A 24,074-nucleotide genomic window follows, 5' to 3' on the forward strand; every position below is an offset into this window, starting at 1 on the left:
TCTCGATCCATCCATCTCATCTATCTACCTACCAATCTATCTCCCCCCTCTCTCTATGTCCGTCCATCCATCCATCCATCTCTATCCATCCATCCATCCATCCATCCATCCATCCATCCATCCATCCATCGCCTTTATCCTTCTATCTATCTATCTATCTATCTATCTATCTATCTATCTATCTATCTATCTATCTATCTATCTATCTCCCCCCTCCTCTCTCTTTCTGTCTGTCTGTCAGTCTATCTATGTTGTCATGTTTATGTAGTGCATATTAGAAGTGGAGACCCTTTGAAAGCTGTATGCCAACGAAATTTCATTTCAATGTATGCCGATTCGTGTGCATCCCAAGTGACAATAAAGTTATTCTGAGTCTCAGGGGGACCTCACCACAGGTCATGGTTAGGCCTCAACGAGGCATTCTCGCTTGTGGCTTTACGGTATAGCAGGACCGCCCTAACGAATGGCGATGGGAGGCTCACCTTGTCTTCTTTCAGCCATTTCTCAAGCAGCTGCTTGCGGCCCTGCTGAAGGACGGGACGGCAGAGTTCCAGAGATTCAAATCTGTTGAGCTGCCCTTGGTCCAGGAGGATACCGAAGTACTGTAGTAAGGGCGAAGCTTGCCCGGGTTGAGCCGGGACACTCTGGAACTTCCGGATGGTATCGCTGGTACGCAGGATGCCCTGGATGTCAGAACCGGATGGTTAAATGCTTTCATGGAGAGACTGGACTGCCATCTGTCAGAAGAGGTGTAGGGTCTCCTGCTTGGACTAAATGACCTACAAGCTCCTTTCCAATTCTTTTTTTAAAAAATATATTTTTTATTGTTTTTGCATTTAAAATAGTGCAGCCCAGGGAAGCCGTTATGATACGACCACAGTATATACCGTATTTTTTGGAGCATAAGATGCACTGGAGTATAAGATGCACCAAGATTTTGAAGAGGCAAATTTTAAAAAAAAAAGTTTTTGCACTCTGCAGACCTCCCAAAAACGGCCAGTTTTTTGTGAAGCCACTTTTTTCCCCCAAAAAAAGGGCATGAATAGCCTTTAGGAGGCTTGTAGAGTGCTCCTGGAGGATGGGAGGGACCAAAAGCGTGCAAAACATGGCCCGTTTTTCACAAAAATGGGCCTGCTTTTTGTCAAAAAAAGGGCATGTATAGCCTTTAGGAGGCTTATAGAATGCTCCTGGGAGCTGGGGCAAAATTGAGGCCAGTTTTTCACTTATTTCTGCCCTCCCCAGCCCCCAGGAACCCTCTGGAAGCCTCCTAGAGGCTATGCATGGCCATTTTGGCAAAGGCAGCGGGGTTTTGGGAGGCCAAAAATGCTGTATTCAGTGCACAAGATGCACCCAGATTCTCAGCCTCTTTTTTGAGGGTGTGTCTTATACTCCAAAAAATACGGCACACATAATCTCATCCATTAATTGTCAGTCTACTTAGTATATTATCTATCCTTCTGTCCAATCACATTATTTAAAGTTTGTTCCAGTCTTGTCACCTTGTCTGATACCAATAATAAAATCTGTTCCAAACTGCATAATATTCCGACTCCCCTTTATTTTTTAATTCTAGGGTGAGCCTATCTGCTTCCTCCCAGGCCAAAATTTTTCTAATTGTGTCTAACTCTAACGGGATACTTTCTTTTTCCCAATGCTGCACACAGATTATTTGCGCCACTGTCAATACGTTGTTAACTAAAGCCCGGGCTTCTTATAAGCTCCTTTCAAACTCTCTTAATCTGAATCTATCCAACATGATCAAAGATCTGGAGACTAAAACATACGAAGAATGGTTGCAGAAACTGGGCCTGGCTAGTCTAGTGAAGAGAAGGACCATGGGAGACATGACAGCAGTCTTCCAATATTTGAGGGGCTGCCACAGAGAGGAGGGGGTCAAGTTATTTTCCAAAGCACCCAAAGGCCAGACAAGGAACAATGGATGGAAACTGAACAAGGAGATTCAACCTAGAAATAAGGAGAAATTTTCTGACAGTGAGAACAATCAACCCACGGAACAGAAGTTGCCTTCAGAAGTTATGGGAACTTCTTCACTGGAGGCTTTCAAGAAGAGTTTGGACTGCCATCGGTCAGAAATGGTGTAGGCATTGGGCAGAGGGTTAGACTAGATGACCTCCAAGGTCCCTTCCAACTCTGTTAATCTGAATCTATCTAAGATGGTCAAAGGCCTGGAGGCTAAAACATACAATGAACGGTTGCAGGAACTGGGCATGGCTAGACTAGTGAAGAGAAGAACCAGGGGAGACAGGATAGCAGTCTTCCAATATTTGAGGGGCTGCCATAGAGAGGAGGGGGGTCAAGGTATTCTCCAAAGCACCCGAAGGCCAGACAAGGAATAATAGATGGAAACTGACCAAGGAGAGATTCAACCTGGAAATAAAGAGGAACTTTCTGACAGTGAGAACAATCAACCCATGGAATAGAAGTTGCTTTCGGAAGTTGTGGGAACTCCCAGGAATTGAACGGGAATTTAGTAGATAAATATTCTGAAGGCATAGATATCTTCAAAAATGGTTTACCTTAGGTGCAGACGCGGCCACTTTAGCCGCCTCCGCGTAGCTTCCCTGGGCAAAAAGGGTATTGAATTTTCTGGCAAAAAGCTCTTCCGCCCCGGCTAAGTTGCTCCGGATGGCCATCCGCAGACCCAGATCCGGATTCTGAAGGACGTTGGTGGCGTAGTTTACAATATTGTCTTCTTCCACGCAAACCGAGAGGACCTATTGAGAGAGAGAGAGAGAGAGAGCATGTGATGAAACGTGACAGCTACGGCCAACAGATATATTCCTGATAGATGATAGATAGATAGATAGATAGATAGATAGATAGATAGATAGATAGATAGATAGATAGATAGATAGATAGATAGATAGATAGATGATAGATAGATAGATACTGTAGACAGATAGAAAATGGATGGATGGATGGATAGATCCATCAGCTCTCTCCCTCTGTCCTGCCCCCTCCCTGCTACCTACCTTATCTCTCTCTTCTTTTTCTTCTCATCATCTATCATCCATCCATCCATCCATCTATCTATCTATCTATCTATCTATCTATCTATCTATCTATCTATCTCCATCCATCCATCCATCCATCCATCAATATGTATCTCTTTTTCTCCATTCATTCCCTATTTCCTCTATCTATCTATCTATCTATCTATCTATCTATCTATCTATCTATCTATCTATCTATCTATCTATCAATCTATCTATCTATCTATCTATCTATCTATCTATCTTTAATTTTATTAGGGAGTTTAAACTTCGAACACAATTCATTAAACATCATTTCTAAGAAATGACATGGTGTAGCAGTTCATCATGATAATAAATGATTATATGCATCAGTCGCCTGACTCCCAAGAGAATCCGGGCGATTTACAGATTGTTAAAATGTTTAACAACTAGCAAACTGCAGGGAAAGAACAAAATCTGGTTGCATCATAAGAGCCACGGTGGTGCAGTGGTTAGAGTGCAGTACTGCAGGCTACTTCTGTTGACTGCCAGCTGCCTTCACTTTGGCAGTTCGATTCTCACCAGGCTCAAGGTTGACTCAGCCTTCCATCCTTCCGAGGTGGGTAAAATGAGGAGCCCGATTGTTGGGGGTCAAGAGGTTGACTCTGTAAACCGCTTAGAGAGGGCCCTAAAGCACCGTGAAGCAGCACATAATGTCCTTCCTTCCTTCCATCCTTCCATCCATCCATCCATCTTTTATGAAAATTTACTCTGTGACTCTAGGCAGCTTACAAGGATAAAAGCCCAACAGAGGCTGACTCTATGAACCACTTAGAGAAGGGTATAAAGCACTGTGAAGCGGTATATAAATCTAAGTGCTATTGCCCTTCCTTCCTTCCCTCCCTCCTTCCCTTTATCATCTTCCTTCTTTCCTTCCTTCCATGATCTTCCTTCCTTTATCACATATTTTCCTTCTTTCCTTTCTCATCTATCTTCCTTTTATCAGGCAATGACATGCTACCACTCCCTATTGACAACAATCAAATGAGCCATTTCATGGGCTCCATACAACTCTGGAGTCTGCGGGCCCGTTGGTAAAACCAGGCCTTCGGTGACTTGCAAAAGAGTCTCCAAGTGGGGACCAACCTATACCTCTGCAGGGATGATGTTCTGCAGGGAGGGAGCCACCACGGAAAAGGCCCCGCTTCTGGATCCCGCTACACGGACTTCCATGCATTTCTAAACTTCCAGCAACCGTCTTACCTGCCCCTTCTTATTCACTCCAATAATTCCAGAGGTGGGTTCGTGCGGCGATGTTACAAATATCGTTTCGGCGCTGATTCGGTTCATGTAGATGCAGACCCCGGATTCCAGATCGTACATGTGTATGTAGCCGTATTTTGTGATCAAGTAGATCACGCCGTGCTTTGTTCCAATCTGTGAAAACGGATTAATCGATATTAATCAGAACGGAGCAGGAAAGGGACCTTCGAGGTCTTCTAGTCCAGTCCTGTTGTGGCCCGCCAGTGGAGCTGGTGGCAGACTCAAGACAAGGAGGAGGTTGGGAAGGAACGTGGGCCAGTCCTGGAGTCTGGGGAAGGCTCTGATGAGGGCTCTGTGTCAGAGGCAGAGAGGGGGTCAGAGCTGTATGCCAGTTATCAGCTGCCATCGGAGTCAGAGATCAGAGGGGCAGAAGAACAGCTGGAGCCTGTTCCCGGTGTGCATATGCACAGAGCTGCCAGGAGAAGGGAACATTTAAGGAACAAGGGCCGACTCGGGAGTAAAGGCACGGGTAGAGGGTGAATGGCCCCTCCCAGAGGAAATAAAAGAGGAACAAAAGGGGAGTGGAGTTTGCAGGAGACAATGAGTTCAATTCATTAGGGTGAAGATCTGTTCCTGACTCCAGAATTGCTGCTACAGCATGGTGTTTAGAAGATATCGGCCTGGCAGCTCTCCAAGCCTGACCAAGGTGAAATCTCATGAAAGACTGTTGGCCGGGACTTTGCTGGAGAGGAATTCCCTTTCAACTAAATAAAAGGGGTTTTATCGAGACAAGGAGTCAGCTTCACGATCTTGGGAAACCTTGATCAGAACAGCAGCCAGAGGTACTTATTGGAAATCAGACCTCAAAGATCAGATCCACATGGGAAGGCCCAATTAAACTTATCTATCTATCTATCTATCTATCTATCTATCTATCTATCTATCTATCTATCTATCTATCTATCTATCATCTCTATCTTCTATCTATCTATATCATCTATCTATCATCTATCTATCTATCTATCATCTATCTATATATCATCTATCTATCTATCTATCTATCTATCGTCTATATATATCTATCTTCTATCTATCTTGTATCTATCTATCATCTATCTATATATCATATATCTAGCTATCTTTCTATCTATATCTATCTATCATCTATCTATCAATCATATATCTATCTATCTATCATCTATCTATCTATCATCTATCATTATCTATCTATCTCTGTATCTATCTATCATCTATCTATCTATCTATCTATCTATCTATCTATCTATCTATCTATCTATCTATCTATCTATCTATCTATCTATCTATCTATCTCTCAAGACAATCTCAGACAAGTGACTTCCACTCTCTTCTTACTGTTAAGTCAAGTCAAGGAATAACTCTCTACCTGCCCAGGGAGGTATAAAGCAGAGGTGAGTTCCCACCTATTCTGTCCAGTTCGGCAGAATAGGTAGTAACTCCAGTGGACACGTGACCGTACCGGTTTTATCCTCGGTGGTGCTAATCTTGATTTTCTGTTCTGCGCATGTGCAGAACATCTTCATTGGAAAAACATGATTTTAATGTGGTGTGTATGCACAGATCGTTTTAATGAAAATGCGCGCGTGCCTGGCTGGCGCACACGCAAACGAAGCAAGTGCATACGCACACAATTTTTCAGCTGCCAAACTGGTAGTAATGGTGGCTGGAACCCACCCCTGGTATAAAGGGCTGGAGACAGTGGTGGGTTCCGGATCCCGGGGCAACTGGTACAGTGCAACGGGGCCCGGCGTCTCCCACATGCACACGCGCAGTGTACGCATGCATCCTTATCTCCGTGACGCCTCCGCGACGCTCCATCTGCTTGGTAGAGGCACCATACACTCCGTGCGTGTGAGCGGAAATGCCAAAGAGCTCAAATACAGGTAAGGAGCTTGGGCGGGCGTGTGGGCCCTCCGGAGCACCGTACCAGAACGGTACCCAGGGTTCCCGGCAGGCACCGGTACGCCCGAGCTCCTTACCTGTTTTTAAGCTCTTCGGGGCGTACCGCCTGCAACCCACCACTGGCTGGAGAGGGCGCAAACCTGCTTCCCCCTGTTCATTTACCTGCATTGCAACTGGGAAATCCGTCTGGGCTTCCGGAGGGAAAAAGACATCCACCGCTTTTTTGACGAAGGGCTGGTTCCCCGCCGCAGGCTGACCCACTTCGATGATATGAAGCTGAAAAGGAACCGTGAAAGGACAATCCGCCATTTGGCTCAAAGCAGGAAAGCCGAGGGAAAACTTGCGGGGGGGGGGGAGAAGGGGGGCCTTGCTAAATTTATGTAAGGCCTGGCTTCTCTTTCATTACCTTGCCTCCTGCGGGGCCGCGGACAGCGAAGCAGAAGAGGGTGGACGGTTTGGCGTTTCCTTCGACTTTGAACTCGGCAAAGGCTGCCGCGTGGCCCTCGATGGGCTGGGAGACTTTGCGATCCACGGAGTACAGCTGCATGGCGCCCACCACCCGGTTTTGCTAGAACAAAGCCAGACGCGTCATGGGACAAAGGTTATTTGCATTTTTTACATAGTGCTAAATCAGGGGTTCCTCAAACTACGGCCCCTGGGACAGTTACATGCAATGAACGCTTGTGTTGCTGGAGAGAGTCTTCCCCTTCGGGGTCTTTTTGTGTGGGGCGGAGGGGGGCAGAAATTCCGACTTGGGGTCTGCTTCGGCCTCCTGGTGGGGGGCTTTGGGCGAAGGCTGGAGGGAAACACCGCTGGTGGCAAAGAGCGGGAGGGCCTCGTTCCAGTGGGACTGCATCATGGCCTGGAACTGGCTGACCATCTCAGCCCACTGAGCCTCCAGGCGCCGGCACTTGGCCTTGCACTCCCGCAGGCCTTCCCTCTGCTTGGAAAGCCTATGCTCGTAGTCCTCAGTGAGGTGCTTCTGCTGAGCCTCCTTCTCAGCCAGATCCAATTTGAACTGAGCTGTTTTGCCAACTCTTTCTCATGGTGGCTGCTTAGCTCCAACCACTGCTTCCTATTGGGGCCCTAAGGAGCCCAGGCGGGCAGACAAGGAGTGGCTGGGAGGGGAGGGGCGAGTAAAGGTTGGTGAGGCGCCCCTTGGCGTGAGTGATATCGAGTTGGCCACGCCCACTCAGTCACATGACCACCTAGCCACGGCCACCCAGCCGGTCATTAGGCAGATCGTATTCATAGTCCGCGGGAAGGTTGTTTTTTGGAGGGGAAAGGAGGGAGGAGTATCGTGTATGTTCACCCCTCCCTGAATTAATTATAAAATAATAAAGGTGGAATAAACATCTAAGAAATAAAACAGAATTCCAGAGGTTTTGCCCTACCTGGGCAGAGATGCCAATTAAGAGTAACCATTTCTGATTCTCATCCGTCCGGTAGTTGATGATTTGGCAGCCGGCAAGGCTGGCGTGTCGGTCGAACATTTTTTGGGGTGAAGAATCTCCTTCCATGCTCCAGTGATAGACGGCCGTCTCCGTCACTAAAGCCACGGTGTTCACCGAGATCCACTTCCAGAAAATGACCTCTTCAGCCATGGTGTGTGCTTTCACTTTACTTTTCATCTCAATGTTAAAGATCTGGAGGGTTTTCCCCGCTGGTTGGCAAGACAGAAAAGACAACAACAAAAAGAAGAATCACAGATCTCCCAAATATCCCACCCGGATTTAATTCTCCGGCATAGGAGTGGTGTGGTGGCCTAGGGGTGGAGCTCCCGCCTCACAATCAGGAGGTCTGTGAGTTCAATCCTAGGCAGAGGCAGATTTTTCTCTCTCTCTAGGCACACTGAGAATGTATCTGCCGAACAAAACTCCACCCTGGTGACAGGAAGGGAATCCGGCCAGTAAATACTCAGCTCCATTCAGTTGCCCATACTCCACCCTGCAAGGAATTATGGGGGCATTAAAAGAAGATGATTAGTTTCTATGGCTGAGTGATGCGGGACCTAGAGGTAAAGCTCTCACCCCACATTCGGGAGGCTGAGTTCGATCCTTGGTAGAGGCAGTTATTTCTCTCTCTCTGCCGAACAAAACTCTGCATTGGCAACAGGAAGGGCATCCGACCAGTATACACTCAGCTCCATTCAGTTTGCCGGACTCCACCCAACAAGGAATTATGGGGTTGTTAAAAGATGATGATGATGATGATGATGATTTAATTCTCCTGCACCTCGGCCCTCTTTGTCCCATCTAAAGAGGGTTAAGATTGCTCAACAGTCTTGGCCACAGAGGCAGAAAAAACGAAATATTGAGAAAAAGGAAGTCAACTCACTTCAGACAGCAGCTTGAAACAAGGATGAATGCTCTCGCCGCACAGTGTTAAACGGATCAGTTCATCTTACTACTCAATGTGCAGAGCTCACACGATTCAAAACATGAATTGGGATGATCAACCCTTCCTAATGGGAAAGTACTTCAACCCCAAGATCATCTCCGTCGGTGGGCTTAAGATTTGTATATGGAGCTGTCTGCTTCTATGGATGTGAAGGTTGGACCATAAGGAAGGCTGAGCACCAAAGAATGGAGGCCTTTGAACTCTGGTGCTGGAGAAGACTCCTGCAAGCCCCTTGGATTGCAAGGCTATCCAACCGGTCAGTCCTAGAGGAGATCAACCCTGACTGCTCTTTAGAAGGCCAGATCCTGAAGAGGGAACTCAAGTACTTTGGCCACCTAATGAGAAGGAAGGACTCCCTGGAGCCTCATGCTGGGAACGATTGAGGGCAAAAGAGGAATGGGACGGCAGAGAAGGAGGTGGCTGGATGGAGTCACCGAAGCAGTTGGCGTGAGCTTCAATGGACTCCAGAGGATGGTAGAGGACAGGAAGGCCTGGAGGAACATTGTCCATGGGGCTGCGATGGGTTGGACACAACTTTGCAACTAACAACAAGTAGATATATTTCAGGGCTCAAAGAGAGAAAGTCAAGGACAGGCGGTTAAGAGGAATATATAAACAATTATTTCCAATATCCGATCCAATATTTGAGGAGGTTGTCACAGAGGGAAGGGTGGGCGTGAGGAGGGGAGAACTATTCTCCAGTTAGGCAGGACAAGAAGTAACAGGTGAAAAATAATCAATTTAGCATTAAGGAGAATATTTTCTGATGGTGAGAACAATCAATCAGTGGAGAGTCTTGCCTCCAAGAAGTTGTGGGCGCTCCATCAATGGAGGCTTTTAAGAAGAGATTGGACAACCATTTGTCTGAAATGGTATAGGGCTTCCCGCCTGAGCAGGGGGGGGTGGACTAGAGGACCTCCAAGGTCCCTTCCAACTCTGTTATTATTCTGTAATTCTGTAACCTGGTGAAGGGACCTACTTCCAAACTTTTGAAAGAAAGAGCTTTAGGGAAAGATAATAGACCTCTTTAACTACCAACTCTGCCCTTTTCACAAAGCCTTCTGGGGAATGAACACTAGGGGGGGGGGGAATATTTTTTGTAATGTATCAGTGGCTTAAAACAGATTTCTTCCAACAATTTTAAAACGCCTTCTTTTCACCTCGATTTTCTTCTTCCATTTCTCTCTAGCTGTAAACTCCCCCCAAATGGAACGCATTTATTAAGCAACATCCATAAATGGTCTGAAAAGTGTTTAATTAGTTAATTAATTAATTAGGCCAGTGTTTTTCAACCACTGTGCCGCGGCACACTAGTGTGCCGTGACATAGTGTAAAGTGTGCCGTGGGAGAATTACTTTATATATAGTCAATATAGGCACAGAGTTAAATTTTTTTAACATTTTCTAATGGTGGTGTGCCTCGTGATTTTTTTCATGAAAAAAATGTGCCTTTGCACAAAAAAGGTTGAAAAACACTAAGTTAGGCAACCCAGTGGCTGCAAGGCAGAAAGAGCTGTAGCAGGCCAACTGGCTGAGTAGCTGGAAGGTTACTAGCAGTTGTTTTCATCCTTCGGCTTCGTCTCCGTCCATCTCCCCCCCCCCTCCCCACACACACACATTTAGCTTGATGCCTCTGTGGTCTTTTCACGCAGACCCTCTTTGGTCTGCATGCTGCAAGAATGGAAGTTCGTGAATGATGCTTGCTTCAGTTCTGTGGCCTGACCGCTTCTAAGCGAAACCGCTTTGCGGTATAAAAGTGTCCGCTTCCGTAAGAAAAAGAGATCTCAATGAAATAATCTCCATGCTATGAGCTCCCTGCTTTCTCTCTGTTAAGACTGCAAAGCAGTGGGAAAGACTGGGACAGCAAGAGAAAGAAACAGGCAAGAGCAGGAATCGGGGGAGACAGATTGCAGATTGCTTTAACGCCTCGAGAAAAAGAAAAAACAAAGGCCTCGTGAAAAGCAATTCCCCAAGGCCTTAACCCATAAATGAAGCGGTTATGACTGAATTTCAAATCCCCATCCATTTCTGCATTGGGTTATTTACAAGATAAAGCAGGCAAATCAGATCAGAATGGAAAAACGGCCAGTTGTAAAAGCTAACGGGGCTTTCTTAAAAGTAGGAAAAAAATAATAGAAGGTGCAACTTCCAAGCTTGGAAGGTTTTTATTCAGGAGAGAAGATTTTAAGAGGAAATCCCCAGCTGAGGATCAATTGTGGGGGGGGGGGGGGGACCCTCTCCTTCAGCCCACCTTTTTACCTAAACTTTTTTGCTCCATAAGAATCACAAAATGAATTGGGTGGCTATATACATTTGTCAGATGGGTGGATGGATGGATGGATGATAGCTAACCTAGAGAGAGATAACTGATCAATAATTGGACATAGATAGATGATAGATAGATAGATAGATAGATAGATAGATAGATAGATAGGGGGGATGAATGGTGGATGGAGATACATAGATTAGGTAGATAGGCAGATATGATGAATGGATGGTTGGATGGAAGGATGGTTGGATGGATGGATAGAGAGAGAGGGAGAGAACGAATGGTGGATGGAGATACTTATTCAGTAGATAGATAGGTATGATAGAAGATGGATGGATAGATAAAAAGATAGATAGATGATAGATGGAGGGGGAACAAATGGTGGATGGAGATACATTAGGTAGGTAGATATGATAGATGGATGGATGGATGGAGGGAGGGAGGGACGGATGATAGATAGATAGATAGATAGATAGATAGATAGATAGATAATGGATGGAGGGAGACAGGGATGAATGGTGGATGGAGATACTTAGATTAGGTAGGTAGGTAGGTAGGTAGGTAGGTAGGTAGGTAGGTAGGTAGGTAGATAGATAGATAGATAGATAGATAGATAGATAGATAGATAGATAGATAGATAGATAGAATGGATGGATGGATGGAGAGAGAGGAGAGAACGAATGGTGGATGGAGATAGATTCAGTAGATAGATAAGTATGATAGATGGATGGCTGGATAGATAAAAAGATAGATGATAGATGGAGAAGGGGGACAAATGGTGGATGGAGATACTTACATTAGGTAGATATGATGGATGGATGGATGGATGGATGGATGATAGATGATAGATAGATAGATAGATAGATAGATAGATAGATAGATAGATAGATAGATAGATAGATAGATAGATAGATAGATAACTGGCAGAGGCCAAGATACCATGAAATAGATGTGACCGTATTTATATCCATCACCTGTTCAACTTTTGGGCTAGCGATAGAAATCCTTCCCACAAGCAAAGCAGCCCTGAGATTTGGTTAAGTCAAGGACCAGAGTGTTTCAACCGAATTTAAGGGTCAGCAAAGCGAGGCAATTTTACCCAGCCTTTCGGCAAGGTCCCCTCCAGCAGATTGTGCTGTTCCAGTGGCCGTCACATCACGGGAGCTTAGACCACAATTGATTCTAGCCTCTAACCAGGATTAACCTAAAGCTGCGAGTAACACAATTGAACAATAACCACTTATCTTCGGCAGGCAGGCATCTGTTCTCCATTCAGGTGAACTAAAAATAAAATTTAAAACAAAAGCAACACCGACACATATACAAGCCTGAACTGGTGGGTCACATCCAAGAAAGGTGGGGGTGGGGGGTGGGGTGATTGGGGACAAGAAAAGCTCTGAACACTTTACGTCTGCGCAACAGAGAGCGCAAAAACGGTGGCTGCTGCATTCCCATGCTGTGTGTATGGAAATGGCTCGCGTGAAGTGCTACGTTTCCCCGTTTTTGCATTAACACACAGAGGCGCTTTTACAAGACGGTACAGAGACCAGGAAGTGCTGCTGGGGCTACGGCACAAAGTAGGGGAGATAAATATGGGGAGAATGGGAAATGTCACATGCAGTCGTCCGGTAGTTTCCTGTTCAGGGAAGCCGTTACCTTTCTGACATTTATTACCCCGTTGCTTGTAGGGGGGGGGGGGCAAAGCTTCGAGCAAAACACGAAAGGTGAGCTCACCCCAGTCTCTTAGCAACCGAGGAACATCTGCAGTTCATTACCATGTTTCCCCAAAAATAAGACAGGGTCTTATTTTCTTTTGACCCCCTGAAATAAGCACCTGGCCCTATTTTTGGGGTGGTCTTATTATTATTTTGGGGGTGCAGGAGGCGGCGAGCATGGCCACCTCATGGCTGCTGCTGTGTTGCAATATTTTTGGGGAGGGCTTATTTCAGCACATGCGCTCAAAAGCCCAAATGGGCTCATTATCCGGGGAGGTCTTATTTTGGGGAAATTTTTAGAACAGACTTTGAGCCGAGGTGCTGCAGTGGTTAAATGCAGCACTGCAGGCTACTTCAGCTGACTGCAGTTCGGCTGTTCAAATCTCACCGGCTCAGGGTTGACTCAGCCTTCCATCCTTCCGAGGTGGGTAAAATGAGGATCCGGATTGTTGTTGGGGGCAATATGCTGACTCTGTAAACCACTTAGAGAGGGCTGAAAGTCCTATGAAGTGGTATATAAGTCTAACTGCTATTGCTATGGGTCTCTCCGACTTTAATGGTTTGGGACAAACTACATTCTGCGACTACCGAAAAGCTATCATACCTATTTCCCAGGGCTTTGTATATTTAAGAAAAGAGACCAAAAAAAAAAAAAAAACCCCAGAGAGGATATGATAGTATTATAAGTCAGGGGTTTCTAAACTGGGCCATTTTCAGACCTGTGGACTTCAACTCCCAGAATTCCTCTGTCGGCCCTAAACTGTGCTGGCTAGGGAATTCTGGGAATTGAAGTCCACAAGTCTTAAAAATTGTCTTAAAGTTGCTCCTGCTTTAAGTGGTGGGGGCGCACAGACAGCACTTACATTTCTCCGCTTAGTTACTGCAGTGTACCTACAAACTAATATGTTAGTTCGAGCTGCATTTCAGGTTGTCAATCAGTGTTAGCTTTCTTGGTCAATGCACCGATTCGCAGGGGGCCAAGATAACTGGAACTAAAGTGCAATAAGAGCCGTGGTGGCGCAGTGGTTAGAACGCAGCATTGCAGGTTAACTCACTGCTCACTCCAGGAGTTCGATCCCGAGTGGCTCAAGGTTGACTCAGGCTTCCATCCTTTCCGAGGTCGGTAAAAGGAGGACCCAGATTGTTGAGGGCAAGAGGCCGACTCTGAAAACCGCTTAGACAGGGCTGCAAAGCACTGTGAAGCGGTATATAAATCGAAGCGCTGTTGCTATTAAGAGCTGTGGTGGCGCAGTGGTTAGAATGAAGAATTGCCGGATAATTCTGCCAACTGCCAGCAGTTCGATCTTGATGAATGCTGAATCTTTTGATCACGGCTTTTAGTAGGGCTATTTGCCCATGCCATGTATTCTTACTTATACCAAGCAATTTTTAGCAAGCCCTGCAAACAGCAGGCTCAGGCTCATCAATTCCCAATATAACTGATTATGTATACAATCGTGGACCCCTGCGAGTTTTGTCATGACTTTCTGGATAGTATTAACCACATTTAGAATCAAGTCGATGACTAGCGCACAAAACACCATGCTAGCAAAGGTCTCTCATAAAAGTATGTGTGGCTCAGTTCCTTGCTATTCATTAACTGTACGGCGATGGGATGGATTTGCTCAGGAGCCATTCCCTTGGTACAGTTATAACCAGCAAGTCGTGAATCGGTGTAATATCACAAAGGAAGACGACAATTTTCCCCCCGCAAAATTCAAACCATTTCGTCTAGATCTCAATTAATTCCACTGAATTTAATGGAATTCTCCATTGAGATGCCCAATTGCTTAGATATACATATTTATTTTCCAGATTTCAGTACTTTTTATGAGATTAGACCATTCCATACTGTTAAACATACAAGTTTGCTAGGATAAAATGAACTCACCGTCTGTATTAAGACAAGAATGCAGGAAGAAAAGTATACAGTCAGTTGACAGTGGAATTATTTTAAATCTAAAGAGTTTGTGTGCCTATCTGCGGAAGGGCATTTAAATGTACTGATCAGGTAACCTCTAGATTACAGATTGCTGTGAGAGCTAAAACTGCACTCCCACAGAAATATCACTTTTATTTGCTATAGCTAGAACTACTGCATAATCTAAATTTCTTTAATAAACCAAGTACCGTACTTTTCGGAGTATAAGACGCACTCCCCCCACCACAAAAGAGGGTGGAAATGTTGGTGCGTCTTATACACTGAATACAGCCTTTTTTTTTTTTGCCTCCAGAAAACCTGCCCCGCACATCCTGTTTTCACCAAAAACAGGGTTGTTTTTCGCAAAAATGGGGCACGCAAAAGATTTGGGAGGCCTGCAGAGTGCTCCTGGCGGCTGGGGAGGCAAAAACATTTTGTTCTTGTTTACTTCTTCAAAATCTTGGTGCGTTTTATACTCCGGTGCATCTTATAGTCCGAAAAATACGGTACATTTTCATTAACCAAATCTTAAGATTTGTCCAACTAGGTCATCATTGCTGTCGAGGAAGATTAAGCTACAGAAGTGATTATTGACAGGGCAAAACTTTCTGGGAACATGGAAATGGCAGTATCTGAAATTCTCAGTGGCCTGGAATATCGATTTTCTAATCTCAAAATTAATTTCTTATCATTCCCTTTGGAAAGCTATTTTGCGCAGACGGCCGCAATCCTTTCCTCGCAATTCAAATTAAATTGCTGCCGTTTTCAGCCTTGCCATTTACTGTCAACAATTAACAGGCTTAAGTTTCATTTTTTAAAGAGATCTCCGTGTGTGTTTCTTCTCCCTGTGCACTTTTTAGAAATGTCTTGTTTAGTGTCGTTGTGTTCTTATATTTTTTTCTTTTCCCTTTTATTTGGGGGGGGGGGGAGTTTATACAGGTAGTACATTTGTTTAGTGACCACAGCCCTGAAAACAATGACATGATCACACTTATGACAGTCGCAGCATCCCCATGGTTGAGGGATCAAAACGGAGGCGCTTGGCAACTGACTCTCATTTATGACGGCAGGGTCACATGAACTCCTTTTGCGACTTTCTGACAAGCAAAATCAATGGGGGAAGCCGGACTTAACAGCCGTGCTACTAATTGAACAGCTGCAGTGATTCACTTAGCAACAGTGGCTTGAAAAGTCATAAAACACATCAATGCTCACTTAACATCTTGCTTAGCAACAGAATTGTGGTCGGCTGTGCCACAAAGGCAGTCCAACCCAATGACTCTACCTAGGAGAGGGAGTCAACTGGTATCACTTACAATATTTAACTAAATTTGATGTCTGTCATTCATTCATATTTGTGTGTGTGTGTGTGTGTGTGTGTGTTGCATTTGTGCTGATAAATAAAGGGAGACTAGTATAGATCTATTTCAAGCTATTTAGCTCTCATCACCTAGCCATACCCTTACTGGGAATTGAACCTGGGCTGTATTACATATTAGGCGGTTGTACTAGCCACTAAGCCACAGGCTCTCCTCCTTTATCAGCTAAGCCAGGGAAATAGGTATGCATTGTGTCACAACTCCTGGTATGCCCAAATATGGGAGGAAGCATACTGCTTCCCTTTTCTGTCTTTCGGATCACCCTAGGAGCCATCCAGGCAGAAAGCCATATTTTATGTTGCCTTGTTGCATTTGTGTTGCATTTGTGCTGATAAATAAAGGGAGACTAGTATAGATCTATTTCAAGCTATTTAGCTCTCATCAGCTAGCCATACCCTTACTGGAAATTGAACCTGGGCTGTATTACGTATTAGGCAGTTGTATTAACCACTAAACCACAAATACACAGAAATGCAACACAAATATAACAAGGCAACATAAAAAAATGTTTTTCTGCCTGGATGGCTCCTAGGGTGAGCCGAAAGACAGAAAAGGGAAGCAGTATGCTCCCTCGCTGGAGGAAGCTAGCAACAAATGCGTGTCTAAACAACAGCTTTGGCAGACTCAGTCCAATTAGCGAGCAGACGAGGTCAACCCATTTCGGATGCTGTCTCCACCTAGATGGAGAACGTGTCAACGCACACTTAACATCTTGCTTAGCAACAGAACTGTGGTCGTAAGTCGAGAAGTACCTGTACAAACTCCCAAAAACAAAGGTGAATAAATAATGCTGTGGATATTTTTTTTTAAATTGTGATTGAAAAAAACCACGAACAGGCAAAGTTTCCCTTTCGTGTGACTCTTGTTCCCTCTCGGGTGAAAACAAGTCAGCCAGCGTACCTTTCAGAGCGATGACCTTGGAAGCGGGATTCATGATGGCGCTTTCTGCCGAGATGGGACGCCGGATAGGCGTGGTTGGGTCGCTCAAGTCGACAATAACCACCTGCGCTTGCTCCCCAACTTTTTCCCGGATGCAAATGAATTTGTCCGATTCCATCGTTAAGGTGCTGAACCCAATGTTGGCTGGATTTATTCCGAGATTTTGGAGCTAAAAAACAAATGCACACCAAGAGCCATTTCGTTAAAAGACTTCCCCTCCTCTGTCCATTCATTTCTTGACCTTTTTTTTTTTTTGAGTGGGGGGGGGAAGAGTGGAGAAGAAGAAAACAACCCTCTGAGCTAATGCGAAGGGAATGTCAGACTCGATCTCTGCCAGATATGAATTCCAAACTGGGGGGTGGGGGGGGGGAGAAGCTAGGTGGGAATTGTGGCGATTTCAGTGATATTCCAGGGAGCTGCCGAATTCAGAAAGAATGAATGCCTTGCAGAAATCCTTCAAGAGTTCAATTCTTTCTACAATGGTTCAATGTCGGCAGATATACCAAAAAGAAAGAAAAACTTGGCTCCCTCATGCCAAGTTCTTGATAGCTATTGGACACGTCCGTGTATTTTTATTATTTACTAGCCGATTTATCCTACTCCTGAATTAGACAGGAAAAGGAATGAATTGTATATATAGTGTCAAGTCAAAGTAATTCACTACAAATATAATTGATTCCTTTTGATTTCAGCAGCCCAGGCCTTCCAGAGTTATGCTGGAGGACACAGACAGACACACACACAAACTTGAATCCAAAAAGCACACTATCACTGTCAAAGTACTGTGATTTAACACTATAGATATAATTCATTCCTTTTCATTTCAGCGGGCCAGGCATTCTAGAGTTGGAACACACTGGAACACACACACGCACACACACATCCCCGAGAGATGTTAGGGGTGTCTTACAACCACAGTATTTGTTTCCAGGGAGTAAGTCAGTTGCGTACCAGATTTGGTTGAAATTGCTCGAGGCGTTCCAGAGTTATGCTGGAACATACACACACACAGGTGTTTTTATTTAGATAAGATTTATTTTATATCCTTTATTATTTTTACAACTAATTCAAGGCGGCAGATATATCCAACATACCTTCCTCCTCCTATTTTCCCCACAACAACTGCCTTGTGAGCTGCGCTGGGTTCAGGAAGATCAATTGGCCCCAAGTTACCCCGTGAGTTTTCATGCCTAAAGCGGGACTAGAACTCACTCTCTCCTGGTGATTGGCCCAAAGTCACCCAACTGGCTTTCACGCCTAAGGTGGGACTAGAATTCAGTCTCCTGGTGATTGGTCCAAAGACACCTAACTAGCTTTCATGCCTAAGGTAGGACTAGAATTCACAGTCTCCTGGTCATTGACCCAAAGTCACCCAACTGACTTTCATGCCTAAGGTGGGACTAGAATTCACCATCTCCTGGTGATCGGCTCAAAGTCATCCAACCGGCTAAGCTGGGACTTGAACTCATGGGCTCCTTTTTAGCCTGGCACCTTAACCACTAGACCAAATTGGCTCTTTCTTGCCAGTGACTTCTTGTATGAATGTCTTTCAATGTCCCAGTCTAATCTAGAAGCCTCACATTCAAATGTCTTGCTAATCAGGTCCTTCCCTTAGCTTTTTTTAAAAAAAGGCATGAATGATTAAGTGCTCTGTAAACACCCAATGATTTACCAAAAGCATAAGGTGAAGGTTGCCCTCACACATATGTGCTAGTCATTTCCAACTCTAGGGGGTGGTGCTCATCTCCGTTTCAAAGCCGAAGAGCCAGCGCTGTCCGAAGATGTCTCTGCCGTCATGTGGCCGTCATGACTCAATGCCGAAGTCACACGGAACGCTGTTACCTTCCCACCAAAGGTGGCCCCTATTTTTCTACTTGCATTTTTTACGTGCTTTCGAACTACTAGGTTGGCTGAAGCTGGGACAAGTCACAGAGCTCACTCCGTTACGTGGCGCTAGGGATTCGAACCGCCAATCTTTCTGATCGACAAGCTCAGCATCTTAACCACTGAGCCACCTATAAAATAGTGATTACAGAGTGGCACCCCCAAAATAACACAATATGGCAATAGCAGCATCGTAACGATCTTATACACAAATGCCGATTCAGCCCTAGCTAAATTGATGAAGGGTACAGATAGTCCTCGGTTTACAACAGTTCATTTAGTGACTGTTGAAAGTTACAATGGCACTGCAAAAAGTGACTTAGGGCCGTTTTTCACAGTTACGACCTTTGTAGCATCCCCATGGTCACGCGATCCAAATTCAGATGCTTAGCAATTGGTTCGTACTTACGACTGTTACTGTGTCCCAGGTTCATACAATCCCCTTTTGTGCCCTTCTGACCAGGAAAATCAATAGAATAGAATAGAATAGAATAGCAAATAGAATAGAATAGAGAATAGAATAGAAAATAGAATAAGGAATGGAATGGAATTAGAATAAAATGGAATAGAATACAAATAGAATAAAATTAAATAGGGGAAGGAGAAGAATGAAAGTAGAAGCAAAAGGAATAAGAATAGAATAGAATAGAACAGAACAAAATAACAAAGTTGGAAGGGACCTTGGAGATCTTCCAGTCCAACCCCCTGCTTAGGCAATGAGGAAGCCAGATTTACTTAACAACCAGATGACTAACTTGTCAACCGCAATGTTTCACTTAACAACTGTGGCAAGAAAGGTGGTAAAATGGGGGGGAGGATTCACTTAATAAACATTTCACATAACAACAGAAATTTTGGGCTCAATTGTGGTCGTGACTACCTGTAAGGGACAACCTTCTGTGTGTCCTTAACAAATGAAGAGTAAGGAGAATCTCTATTGAGATCAATCAGAATAGAGTTGGAAGGGACCTTGGAGGTCTTCTAGTCCAACCTCCTGCTCAAGCAGGACAACCCCAGCTATACCAAATAAATAACCACCAGATAAATTTGGGGTCCATCATCCCTGCATTATTGTGTAAACAAGGGAAAAGGCAAATAAAAAAAAATATTTAAGGGAAAAGAAACTGGAACTGACATAGCAGGAAATGTTTAGGAAGAGAGATAGGAAAAAATGACACAGAAGCCAAATATTCCCAAAAGAAAATACGGGGTAACTGTAATTAAAACTTGCCATGATTCTTTCACAAAATAATTACTTTGGCTTGGTGCTTTCATCCCAAAAGACGGATATGTTCCACAATCTTACTAGAATTTTAGACTGAAAAAAAACCTAGATCGGGGCAACATTTCTAGAATTCTGGTTTACGCTTTGAAGCTGGCTGAAATTCAAAACTGTTTTGAATTTTGTATGCCATCGGAATCTCCCCCTGTGTAAATTAGACTCTATAGAAATTTGCAAGAGAAAACAATAAAAAAATAAACTGAATTAAGGCTGCAACACGAAGTCTACATTTCTGAACCCGGTGGGACAATTCTTTGCAAATCAAGGAGCTTTAGTCTCAGGACGAAAAAGCAGAGATTGGGGGTTGTGCATCACACCTTAACAATTTCACATTTAAAACACGCAGCTTCTCAACCAGAGCATTCCCCAGGCCCCTGCGCCTGGATTCCCCCACATCTGCCGATGCTAACATCTCATGACGGACCCCCCTAAAACAGGTGAAATAAAACTCGGGCCAGGATCAAGGAGAAAAATGGCCTAAACATGAGGGCTGTGTGTTGTATGTGTGTGTTTGTGTAGTTGGAAATGGATGGACTCAGTGGCCAAGGGAGGGGCAGGCTGAAAGTCATTGGGAAAGGCACTTCCAGTTCCCTCATTCATTTCAGCAAATTCTTTTTAACTCCTGCCACAAACTCTTTTATTTTTTATTTCCTTTCCTTTCCTTTGACAACCCAGGCTGCTTTAACGCTCATGGGGAGACCCCCAACCCATCTAGGAGGAAAGAGAGAGGAGGAGTCTTTATAATCTGCCCCTTCCTCCAATTATGCCCTGCACCAAGGAAGGGGGGGAGGGACGGGACACGATTGAGCTGGGCAGTGCCCGGTCTTGCATGTCTGGGTGGGGGGGTGGATAGGGATGTGGGAGGGAGCTCCTGCATCACCACCCCTCCCCATTTTGCAGATCCAGAAAACAGAAGGGCACTGATGGGGCATGCAGACTGAACCTCACCTCACCCCCCCTCTCTCTCTCTCTTCCTCCCTCTCTCTCTCTCTCTCCCTCTAGCTTTTCTCCCCCCCCCCCATCATTCTTGGTGGTGTAGTAATGCAGGCCAGAGCTGCTCTCCTCCCTCCCCCACCCAAAAAAGAGAGGGGGGAGGAGGAGGAGGAGGAGAGGGAGGGATCCAGTCATCCAGTGACTCTGCACAAATCACTGCAATCCAAACTAAAGGAAACCCACTCCCCCACACCCCAAAAAACCCATCTCGGGTCAGCAGACGTTCTCTCCGACTACAGCTCGCCCCCCCCACTCATCTACCCCTCTTCCCTCCCTAAGAGAAGCCATAAAATGTTTAACAAGGTCCCCAAGTCCTTCTCTCCCCCCCCCCCCGCCGTTTTGCAAAGAAGGGCAGGGGTGCATGGATGTAAAAGGACTCACATCTCCCTGCCCCATCCCTCTCTGCTCTCCCTTTCTTTAAGCAAGGCAAAAAGAGGAGGGAGACCCCCCCAAAAAGGGGGTAGCCCTCGCCTTTCCCTTCAAAACTAAGGGGTGCTTCCCCTTCCTTTGCATCACCATCTCAAAACAGACCTCCCCTTTGGAAGAAGTGGGGGTCAGCTCTCCCTGAAGACCCCAAAGAGGGGGGTCTCTCCAGCCCCCACAACTTTCCCCCATTCCCCCCCAAAGGAGGGTGGCTTGGGGGTGAAAGGAAAGAGGAAGACCCCTCCCCACAAAGAGACAGACCCCCTTTGGAAGAAGAGCCTCCCTGAAGACCCCAAAGAGTGGGGGGTCTCTCCAGTCTCCCCCTTACTAGGCCTCATTCCCCCCCAACTTTCTCCCTTTCTCCTCAAAGGAGGGGGGCTGGTGGGGGGGGAAGGAAAGAGGAAGCCCCCCAAAGAGACAGAACCTCCTTTGCAAGAAGAGGAGGGAATTAGCCCCCCCTGAAGACCCCAGAGGGGGGTCTCTCTGTCTCTCCAGCCCCCTACCCACCCTTACTAGGCCTCATTCCCCTTTTTTCCCCCAAAGGGGGGATTGGGGGGAAGAACAGAAAGAGGAAGCCCCCTCCCCCAAAGATACAGACCCCCCCTTTGTAAGAAGAGGGGGAATCACACACACCCCGAAGACCCCAAAGAGGAGGGGTCTCTCCAGCCCCCCACCCACTCTTACTAGGCCTCATCCCCCCTTTTTTCCTACAGAGGGGGGCTTGAAGGGGAAAGGAAAGGAAGAGGAAGCCCCCTCCCCATCTCTATGGTTCTTCTCCTTCTCGCAACCCCCTCCCCATGCCGCCCCCAGCCCCATTTCCATCCTCACCTGAAAATGCTCCTGGAATCTTATGGGTAGGATTTGAGCCATGGTGGTGGGAGAAGGGGGCCGCCCTCTGCGGTCCCAGAGGCTGAGAAGCGTGAGGGGGGGCGAGAGACCGGGTTGGGGGGGTCCGGGAACGGCTGCCGCTTCGCTGCCCCACACGCGGGCCCGGCAGCGAGGGGTAGGGAGCCGCTCTCCGGTGGGGACGGCACTGCGCAGGCGCGGAGCTCTCTCTTCTCCCCCCCCCCTCTTCTTTCCTCCCCCCCTCCTCCTTTTCAAGGATTCGAAGATCCCTCCGCGCCTGCCCGCCGACCCACCCACCCCTTCCCGCGAGAAGCAAAGGGGTCCTCCGAAGGAAGAAATAGTTCCTGAGCCAGCCGGCTTTGGGGGAGGCGTCTTTTTTCCCTTGGCCCCCCGACTCTCTCTCTCCCTCTCCCTCTCTCTGAAGGGGAGGGGGGGAAATGTGTGAGGGGCCTCTTACATCCCCCCACGCCAATTGCTAACATCCTGAGTCAAGAGGATGGTAAAGTCCAAAGGTTTTGATCTGCTATTGTCTTTCTTTCTTTTCTTTCCTTTTTCCTCCTCCCCTCCTTCCTTCTTCTTCTTCTTCTTTCCTTTTCCTTCTTTTTCCTTTCCTCCTCCTCCTCCTTCTTTTCCTCCTCCTCCTCCTTTTTCTTTCCTCCTCCTCCTCCTCCTTTTCCTTCCTTTTCCTTCTTTTCCTTTCTTCCTCCTCCTTCTTTTCCTTTTCCTTCCCTCCTCTTCCTCCTTTTCCTTCCTTTTCCTCCTCTTCCTTTTCCTTTTTTCCTTCTTTTTCCTTTCTTCCTCCTCCTTTTCCTTCCCTCCTCTTCTTCCTCCTCCTCCTTTTCCTTCCTTTTCCTTTTCCTTTTTTCCTTCCTTTTCCTTTCTTCCTCCTCCTTTTCCTTTTCCTTCCCTCCTCTTCTTCCTCCTCCTCCTTTTCCTTCCTTTTCCTCCTCTTCCTTTTCCTTTTTTCCTTCCTTTTCCTTTCTTCCTCCTTTTCCTTTTCCTTCCCTCCTCTTCTTCCTCCTCCTCTTCCTTTTCCTTCCTTTTCCATTCTTCCTCCTCCTCCAAGCCTGGGCAGATTGGTGCCCACAGTCACCTAATCTCAACTAACAGAATGACAGAATGGGAAGGCACCTTGGAGGTCTTCTACCCCCTCCTCAAGCCGGAAACCCTACACCATTCTGGACCAAAAAAAAAAAGAGAGAGAGACTGTCCCATCTCTTCTTGAAAACCTCCAGTGATGATTATCTCAATTGCAAAAGCACAGGCAACCGGACCTGTCCTAGTGTTTTTATGTCCCAAAGATGCTTTTTTTTTTCCTTTTTTTTTTTCAACACCTCTCAAGCTTTGAAACATGCAGGGTGCCATGTGTGAAAGCACCCAAAACTTGGGTCCTTCAGCAAACGGCTGTTTTAGGTCTGCCGTGGGAGACGTGTGGGGGGCTGAAACAGGCAGCATTGCATCTTCTGCATCTTTTGTGAAAGCATCCATCGGCTCTAAAATCAATATTTGGGAAACGTGTGTTGTTTATCCAGAGTGGAGCGCAGCTGCTGTGGCTGTGTGCCAACAACTATCACACATGATTGACCTCGGAATTGCAGTCACTTACCTTATGGCTACGTGGGTGGCTGGTTTGTGTTTTATTGGCTGTGTTGAGTTTATGCAGGGAGTCCACAATCGGCAACCACAAGAGGGCCTAGGAACTTGTGGCTAAGTGAAACCAAAACTCTGCTTAGATTTGACTTCAGGTTTGTAGTTCTAGTCCCACCTTATGCATGGAAGTGGCTGGGTGACTTTGGGCCAGTTCTTCCCTCTGAAACCAGCCCACCTCACAGGATTGTTGTGGAG

General features: G+C 46.0%; 1 protein-coding gene across 2 annotated transcripts in view; it reads right to left on the reverse strand.

Moving 5' to 3' along the window:
- CLTCL1 (clathrin heavy chain like 1) overlaps nucleotides 1-22,411 on the reverse strand; it is a 68,285-nt gene extending 45,874 nt beyond the window's left edge. For both annotated transcript variants that reach the window (XM_032229347.1, XM_032229348.1), the window contains exons 1-8: nucleotides 22,212-22,411; nucleotides 16,763-16,970; nucleotides 7,574-7,842; nucleotides 6,586-6,747; nucleotides 6,342-6,455; nucleotides 4,239-4,412; nucleotides 2,538-2,735; nucleotides 483-683 (exon numbers count right to left, since the gene is read on the reverse strand). In XM_032229347.1, the coding sequence (XP_032085238.1) occupies nucleotides 483-683; nucleotides 2,538-2,735; nucleotides 4,239-4,412; nucleotides 6,342-6,455; nucleotides 6,586-6,747; nucleotides 7,574-7,842; nucleotides 16,763-16,970; nucleotides 22,212-22,253 (1,368 nt within the window). In that variant the 5' untranslated portion in view covers nucleotides 22,254-22,411. The remainder of the gene's footprint in view (nucleotides 1-482; nucleotides 684-2,537; nucleotides 2,736-4,238; nucleotides 4,413-6,341; nucleotides 6,456-6,585; nucleotides 6,748-7,573; nucleotides 7,843-16,762; nucleotides 16,971-22,211) is intronic.
- Between the last annotated feature and the right edge of the window lie 1,663 nt (nucleotides 22,412-24,074).

The sequence above is a fragment of the Thamnophis elegans genome, chromosome 13 (genome assembly GCF_009769535.1).
Source record: "Thamnophis elegans isolate rThaEle1 chromosome 13, rThaEle1.pri, whole genome shotgun sequence".
In the NCBI taxonomy this organism is placed as follows: domain Eukaryota; kingdom Metazoa; phylum Chordata; class Lepidosauria; order Squamata; family Colubridae; genus Thamnophis; species Thamnophis elegans.